The sequence below is a fragment of the Sesamum indicum genome, unplaced genomic scaffold, assembly GCF_000512975.1.
Source record: "Sesamum indicum cultivar Zhongzhi No. 13 unplaced genomic scaffold, S_indicum_v1.0 scaffold00245, whole genome shotgun sequence".
In the NCBI taxonomy this organism is placed as follows: domain Eukaryota; kingdom Viridiplantae; phylum Streptophyta; class Magnoliopsida; order Lamiales; family Pedaliaceae; genus Sesamum; species Sesamum indicum.
This window is the reverse complement of record NW_011628139.1, coordinates 3613-11951: the sequence shown is the minus strand read 5'-3', so window position 1 is coordinate 11951 and position 8339 is coordinate 3613. Positions and strand designations below refer to the sequence as shown.

The 8339-nt window shown below is 37.2% G+C and overlaps 1 protein-coding gene across 3 annotated transcripts; it reads left to right on the top strand.

The window, feature by feature from the left end:
* Positions 1-1215: 1215 nt before the first annotated feature.
* On the top strand, positions 1216-7711 carry LOC105179945 (dnaJ homolog subfamily C GRV2-like). 3 transcript variants are annotated; one of them, XM_020691499.1, is made up of 7 exons: positions 1216-1554; positions 1665-1796; positions 1870-2049; positions 2215-2339; positions 2679-2802; positions 6407-6700; positions 7594-7711. In XM_020691499.1, exons 3-6 carry the CDS (start codon positions 1957-1959, stop codon positions 6455-6457), a joined length of 393 nt encoding a protein of 130 aa, XP_020547158.1. In that variant the 5' UTR covers positions 1216-1554; positions 1665-1796; positions 1870-1956; the 3' UTR covers positions 6458-6700; positions 7594-7711. The 3 variants fall into 3 exon arrangements, with proteins under 3 accessions (XP_020547158.1, XP_011101909.2, XP_011101910.2); XM_011103607.2 differs by having other exon boundaries at positions 1218-1554; positions 1665-2049; XM_011103608.2 differs by having other exon boundaries at positions 1219-1554; positions 1665-2049; positions 6452-6700.
* The last annotated feature ends 628 nt before the right edge of the window (positions 7712-8339 follow it).

Here is an 8339-nt window from a genome sequence, read left to right as displayed (position 1 = left end):
TCGCCGCAGTCCGTGGTTGAAAGCCCCGTGGCAAAATTATTAGCGACGGATATATTCTTTCTCTAATTCTTAGCTTCCGTCGCTGATTCTGTCGACAAACTAGAAGAAAGTTTAAGTGTAATCCGTCTCTGATTTCCGTAGGCAATCTGACTCTGATTCCATCGATAAAAAAAGAAATTGCGTCTCTAAAGGTAAAGTATTTGTTTGTTAATCCTGTCTCTAATTCCGTCTCTGAAACGCAAAAAATATTCCGTCTCTAAAACCTTACAAATTTCCGTCTCTAATCCGTCTCTGATTCGGCCTCTAAACTTTTAAAAATTTCCGTCTCTAATCCGTCTTTAATTAGTTTTGGGTTTTTTTGGGCAAATTTTTTAATTTCTGTACCCAAATTAATATCTTGGTCATTATACCATCACATACATTCCATCAATACCAAAATTTGAATTTTCCAAACTAGAACAATAAATATTAACAAAAGATACTCATAATACAACAACACTAATATAAACTAAGTCATTAACAACCAACAGAAAAAATAAACTAATTATCTTTCCTGGAATGTTGTTGCTCCTGGAGTGCAGACCCACCAGCAAATTGATAGTTTTTGTATTCCACATCTTGAAGTAATTTTCGAACTAATTCTTGTAGGTCTGCCTCTCTCTTCCGAGCCTCTTCCTCCCTCTTTCGAGCTTCTTCAAGAGCAATTTCAAGCAATTTTCTATTTTTGTCTTCTCGTCTTGAAAATTCTTCTTCCATTTTTGCAGCATTAGAGCGCATGTCCTCCACAGCTTTTGTTAACTCATTGTTCTGGTCAGATTCTTTAAGAGTAGAACTGACTGAACTTGAACTTGTAGATGAGGAGCTACATCTAAATCCATATAAGCGTCCTTTTGAAGGACCTCTAGTGATATCATACCAAGTTGAGATATCGAATGAAAACTGTGAAGAAAAATCAGTACAACCCCTGTTTGCAATGTATTCTTCTTATGCAAGTACATTAGATATGGTCTGCTTGTTTTATTACAGTTGCTTCACTCATCTCCCAGCTGCCGTGAAGGAGCTTTGCATGTTCTCTAGCTTGGGCAGCTGCAAAGCATGGAGGGATGGTTTTCGTTCTTGAAGTTCTCTTGCCAACACAAGGTATGCTGATCTCATAGATAGCAGTTTCTTAAGAATTCTATCTTGCGCTCTAAAATGGAAATTTTGTGTAGAAGATATTCCGTTGCAGCAAAGAGTCGCAGCAGCTTCGCTATTAGGGAAGCTTGTTGGCCAGACTATGCATGGGCCTAGAGTGGCGATAAGTCTGGCAAGATTTCTGCCTGATTTCCTTGTCTCGGTAATCAGGGATGGTCCTGGTGAAGCAGTTGTGATTGCTCTTGAACAAACAACAAAACTCCTGAACTAGTCTGGACTCCAGCAATGGCTGCATCGTTGTCTGCACAAATAGCAACTATGGCTTCGGATCTGTACCGTGAACAGGTGAAAGGACGTGTTGTTGATTGGGATGTACCTGAGTAGGCCTCCGGCCAACAGGAGATGAGAAATGAACCTCAGGTATAACTGCTGTGTGCTGCAGATGTACTCTTTTGTTTTTGATTGATTACATGGATGTTCTAAAGAACGCTAATTCTGTTTAATGACTTACATCATGTATTGCTGTCTAGGTTGGAGGGATCTATGTTAGGTTATTCCTGAAAGATCCCAAATTTCCACTTAGAAATCCCAAGAGATTTCTTGAAGGGCTGCTGGATCAGTACCTTACATCCGTTGCCGCCTCACAATATGATGGCCAAGCTGTTGACACTGAACTTCCTCTACTTCTTTCTGCTGCCCCGGTCTCTTTACTCAGGATGTACCCCGCTCTTGCAGATCATGTTGGATATCTTGGTTATGTGCCCAAACTTGTGTCTGCAGTAGCCCATGGAGCAAGCAGAGAAACAATAGCTTCAGAAACCTATGTATCTGAGGATGGTTCGTCGCAACAAAATTCACAAACTCCTCCGGAGCGAGTTCGCCTTAATTGTTTACGTGTTCTACATTAGCTTGCAGGTAGCACCACCTGTGCAGAAGCTATGGCAGCTACTCCCAGGTATGCTGTGGTTTTAAGCAGCCCCCCTTTTTTCCCCTCCAAGAAAATATCATACAAAAGATGTGTTTATCTGATTAAACATCTGTTGCTAGGTTTGGTATTGTTCTGACGAGCTTTTTCTTCAGGTAGTTCCACTTCTGTCGAACGCGATTGGTTGGCAAGGTGGAAGCATCCTAGCTCTTGAAACCTTAAAGCGTGTTGTAGTTGCAGGGAATCGAGCAAGAGATGCACTTGTTGCACAGGGTCTCAAGTGAGCATCAATATCTCTTTAGACCCTAAGTTGTAGAATTGTTGTGCATGTGAAATGTGCAGACGTGGTTAATGAAACAACAATGCGCATAAATTCATCTGTGTTTTCATGATAAATTTTCTAAGATGGGTGCATAAGCAATGCAAATCATGCAATTAGTATTTATTAGATACAAAGTAATTTTCGGCCCACAATGTGTAATTATCTGTCACCTGGGCTAAGATATGGGTGGGTGATTGAGTCTGTTTTTAGAATATTATTGGGATATGCATCTTGATAAAACTACTGTTGCATGTTCTCTGTGTCATGCAATAGTAACATGGCATATAATTGTTGTAGGGTTGGTCTTGTGGAAGTTCTTCTTGGCCTTCTTGACTGGCGAGCTGGGGGAAGAAATGGGCTTTGTTCACAGATGAACTGGAATGAGTCAGAAGCAGCAATTGGCCGGGTTCTTCAAATTGAGGTCTGTACCATATCATGATTTGTGTGAAGACGTACTGCCTTTTCTGCATGGTGGTTTGGAAAATTCAGATGGTGCCTTTAGATTAAATGATAAATGGCTTTATATCCAAGTATAGAACATTTGCAATGAACTAACATAAAAGGCCAGACCAACCTTGTGGGACAGAACTGGTGCATAATTAGCAAAAGAAATTATGTTCTGAATTCATATGATAAGTTGCTCAAGGTGGTCTGAGTTCTATTTTGTTTAATTTCTCCAGAAATATATTTGTGTTTATAATCTCTTTGTGGTCATAATCCCTTTGCTGTGGGATCTTCCATGTTTCCTTCAAAAGGACAAGGAAAAACAATATGCACCCCAAAATGAAAAGCTCTAAAAGGATTAGTAGTTTACAAGTCCTTGTTAAAAGCTTTTCTTGAGGTATTGTGATTGTTTCGTGAGTTTTTTGATTAGCATGCGAGAATACTAAGTGAATAATGATTTATTTAGACCTAAGAAAATTAAAGCTGCTGAGAAGATTTCTGTATCTTCGTTTCACATGTATCTTTGATCTGCTTTGCACTGTAGATGCAGGCTTATTAAGGAGTTCTTCCATACCCTCGCATAGGATGGGCAGGATAAGGTCAGCTAATAGTGGGGTCTAGTTTGGATCTAGGTAATAGAACCACCAGGATAATAGATCATATGCTCTGAATTTGTGGGTAGATCAGGCATAGTGCATGAGTTTTAATACATTTAGTGGGTAATGTTGTGACACTGCAGATTATCAGAAACATGGAGTGTAAATGAATTTTTGAAAAGCATGAATTATTCTGAAATAATTTACATGCCAAATGTATGTGATACATGAATTAAATATTGAAAAGCATATTTTTTTTTTTTAAAACTAATTTGCACACTAAGTATATGTGAAACACAATTGACAGATATGATGGTTTTTAGAATTCAATGGATCTTTTAGTAATTTAATATTCAGAAAAAGATGTCATATTTTGTTGTAACGAATCTTCCAATAGACTTTATTGGTGATATTCTTTTTTTTTTTAGTCAGTTTGGGTAAGAAGATTGAAAGTGATGAGCTCCAGCTCAAATATTGTTTTATTTGGTAATTTACTGTGAAGATATGATCAGCTACCCCCAAAACCTTTCTATTGTATTTGGTCTCTGAAATATGCAACATGTTAATACTAGATCTGATGAAACTTTGAAATAATTAGGCAGGCTATTCAATTTGAGAATTGGAGTTCAATGGGTTTAGGTCTTGAATTGGTATCCTTTTGTCTATACCTGTGTATCATTATAGATTTTAAATAATTTAATATATATTGTATTTATGTATATTTACACAGATAGCTCCTTTTGTGGGTGGCATGCTCACTCTGAGAGAAGACGAGTTTGGACAATCTTATTCTTATGCATGTTTGTTTATACTTTTATTTTTAATTTTTAATTTTAAAATAATAATTAAAGTAAAAAAGTATTTTTTTTACGTATTCTCACTGAAAATATGATGTACGTATTCTCACTGAAAATATAATGTTAATGTAAAATAATTTCACGCAAAAAGCTATATAAAGTTGAAATTGTGCAATTGTTACTAAAAATTGAATTAAAAAATTTGAAAGAAAGGAACAGAAAATTATAGATTTAAAACAAGAAATAAAGAGATAAAAAAGAAATAATATTTTCCTTTGTGTATTCTCCGCAGGTTTCTGGGAAGTGTACATTTCTTCTCTCTAGTAAAGGGGTTTTTCCCCTCTCTCTCTTCCATCATCAACAAAATTGATCTTTCACTTCCAAGCACTTTGGCAAGCGACCACTGCCGGAGACCCACTTCTGTTCCGGCGGCCCGTCGCCGCTCAACTCCATCATTTTCCCACCACCCACGCGCCCGCACGCGCGTCTTTAGACTGCAACACAAACCCCCTTTTTCAACCAATCTGCTCAATTTCTCTCCGTCCGTCACCGTTGCCGGCGACCAGCGCCGACATTGGAGTCCCCTCACCCCCACGACTCTTTTCCGACCATCCCCCGGCTTTCTCCACCGGTCTTCGGCAGGACTGCAACGTCTCCATTTTTTTGCTCCTTTTCCCTTTCTACATTGGACACTTCGACTGAGGCCAGTGGGGGTTAGATTCCTTGATCCACTTGCTAGACTTCTTGTTTCTGGAATGATCTTAAGAGCTGGAGTTGGAAGTGGTTACCAAAGGTAGATTGTTGTTATGTATCTTCTTTTCTACTAAAGCTATTACCAATGCAGGTTTTCTCTTTGTATAATGAATTAAACAAAGCATAAGTTGATAGAAACCGACATATGTTCTAAAGTCTTTCTTCTTTTGAGGAAACGAACTTTGTTGTCAATCAAATAGTTTAAGAACTCTACAGGCTTTGACATTTGTCTTGTTCCATGTTGACATTTGTTTGAATTAATATCTTGGAATTGGTGGATGTTGTTGTTCCGTCGCAACACCTGGAACCTTATAAATACACAATAGTGGGGGTTGAGGGTGTCGAGGCAAATAAATTTCAGATTTCTTGAACAATAGTCCATTTTCTTAAAATTTTAGGTTAGTCGTTGGCTCTTCCACTCTATTTTCCTGAGCTCCTCAATCGCTTAAAACTTAGCACCTCATACCCTTCACTCATTCTATTATATGACGTGTTGCTGGGTTTGCTCGGTTCTTATGTGTTAATAGGGTTGTAATATGCTTGCCGGGAGGGGGCGAGGGAATTGGTCCAGTAAGGGGATTGCTGTGGCCCTATACTTAGATGCCTTGCCGTAAATATGTTCTTTTAGTGTGTATACAAGAATAAGAAGTGCTATTTTAAAAGCTTATATATATTTGTGATGTTGAATATTGTAATATATAGGATGGCATTTCAATCACTATCACTATCAGTCATGCTGGTGCAGTGCCTGAAGAAGAGATTGCCCTGCATTAAGTATTAACTTAAAATTGAACTAAGTCCTCTTGAAACTACATCTTGCCCATCTTCAGAATGTGACTGTACCTTGGCTCATATTTCATTTTATCTTGGTTTATTCCGTTGTTTTATTGTTAAATTATGAATTGAAAATATGGAACAATGCAAAGGTCATTCTAATTCTCCCTTTGAAGATCAATGAACTTCATTTTGTTTGTTTCTTTCTCTGTTGCTTCTTCCCATTCTAAGAACAAGTAAAATGAAGTAAATGAAAGGGAAAAACCATGGTTGAGATCGTGCTGAGTAGTTTTATTGTCCAGATAATTATGACGGCCCTTTGCTAGTAACAGGGTCACTGACAATAATCACGATGTGGAAATGATTTTTTAACTTGACATCTCTACGTGAACTATAATTTCATCTAGCCTTTGTCTTCAATTGCTAGCATTGCGAGTTTCAGGTCATTGTTTGTTTTATTTTCTTTAGAAAAGCAAGACGTCTTAGTGAGTGATTGATTGGAAATCTAAGTCTGTAACTCTTGATCAGTAATCTGCAAGATACCAGGTGTATTTTCTTTATTAATCTTTGCAGTGCTTGCTAGATGATATATCATTAGTAAGAAAAATATTTGCAATTATTCATATGTTTCATAATTACTAATTGGACTGTTTCCATGCAGTTACCAATGGCCAGTAATGTTAACTTGGAAAGCTATATCTCACAGGACTAAAGGCTTTAGTGGAGCGGACCTTCAAGCACTTCTTTCTGGCACACAACTTGAAGTAGTTCATTTGCTCTTGGATAGGGAAGATGGCAGTGGAACTGGAAAGATCTTTATTATCACGGTTGCTCTTCTGGAGTCCATGGCATCCAAGGCTAAATGCCTAAATCATCAGTTTCAGAAGCTGAGAAGCGAATGTTGCACGGCATTTACAGCCAGTTTTTCAATTCAAAGTGGTCTGTCACTGAACAGGTATATCTCTCATCCTCTCTCATTGGTTCAGTTTGAATTTTAAAATTTATTGATAGTTTTGTATGTGAATGTGTAGTTTTGGAAGAAGTATAGTAGGTACATCTTAAAGATGAAGCTGTGCTAGCAAATTTAATATTTTATCGATTGGTAAAAAAACCATGATTGTCAATTTTGTTCGGTTATTGCTTATTATTTGGTGCAATTATGATAATGTTGGATTTTTGTTTTTATTTTACAATGTTAATTTATCGTAAATTGAACTTTTAGTACTTTCTTGGTTATTGAATATGTGCTAAACCACCATCCCATCAATAAATACCGTACATAAGTCTGAAGTGCCCATGCATATTACCTCCAAAGTCAACTACAACAGGGCAGTAAGTCAAGCAGAGCGATCCAAGCTGTTTAGACTGAGGCTCGGCTTAAACTTATTCGAGACTGCATTTTTTATTGTTTCTCTCTTGAATTTAAAAAGTTGAAAGCTATTCTGCACTCTCTATGAATGTTGAACGGAGCAAAATGTGTTAATCCCACATCTTTTTGTTATTAGTATATAGCATGAGTATACACAAACATCCATCAATGGCTGAATAAAGCATAATGTCTGAAGGCTACCAATGTCCATTTGTTTTAGTATGAAGAAAGTGTACATACTTAAGAAAAAACCACAACAGCTTTGAAATCTTTATGCTGTAATATTTGAAGAAAGAAACCCAGGGATATTAATTTGTTTCTTTTTGTGCTTAGAATGCCATTGTTACGGACATGTGTAATTTTGTAACCTTACCCCCTCTCTTGGAGTATAATTGTAGAAACTTAAGGTTGTTACCAGTCTTGTAATGGAGATTTAGTTTTCAAGAAATGGAACCTCATGTGATATGTTGTGTCAACAGCTAGTCATTGCTGGAGATGGGTACTAAAGATTTGGATTTTGTACAACTGAACTAATTAATTGGAAGAAAAGCTGGTGGGATATCAGTATATCCTTTCACACCATCAGTTCGAGGGAAGGAGGAGGATATCAGTATATCCTTTCACACCATCAGTTCGAGGGAAGGAGGAGCCCTGTAGCCATATAATTGTTCGGGTCAAAGCTATGTCAGAACGTGTTGGAGAGTTATTTACCCTGGTAATTCTGGTATTTTTTTTTGTAATTTAATTACATGCGAATTTCGAACCCCACCATTGTCACTCTTCAAGTTGGTTGAGGGCCATAACATTGTTATCATGTTGTTTAAATGAATTTGTGTAAGATTCCTTTGAACTATGTCTAGGTAGGTGGAAAGTGATGATACTTGCAAGCCAATCTTTTTACATAAATAGTTTGTATAGTCTAATGTGACTAAGCCATGACTCTAGGTATACTGGGTCATGGCGTAGTTGAAAAGTGTGTTGGTAGGTTGAAAAGTGTTGATACTTATAAGCCAGAATTTTTACATAAATAGTTTGTGTAGTTTACTGTGACTAAGCCATGATCCAAGGTACCTATTGGAGTTCCTTCTCTCATTCCATGCAATGTACTTGTGTTTATAACTTTATATATATTTCCGTTCATTTAGTTTGGTGTATTTCTTGTGCATCTCTCATGTTTATGTATACCTAATATCTACTTGGGGGAATACTAGTCACTTTTTATACA

Excerpts from the sequence above, each read along its gene's own strand:
- LOC105179945 (XM_020691499.1), top strand. The coding sequence starts at position 1,957 with ATGTATCTGAGGATGGTTCGTCGCAACAAAATTCACAAACTCCTCCGG. Across the intron at positions 2,050-2,214 it reads TGTTCTACATTAGCTTGCAG|GTAGTTCCACTTCTGTCGAA; the intron begins GTAGCACCACCT and ends CTTTTTCTTCAG. Across the intron at positions 2,803-6,406 it reads GCCGGGTTCTTCAAATTGAG|TTACCAATGGCCAGTAATGT; the intron begins GTCTGTACCATA and ends GTTTCCATGCAG.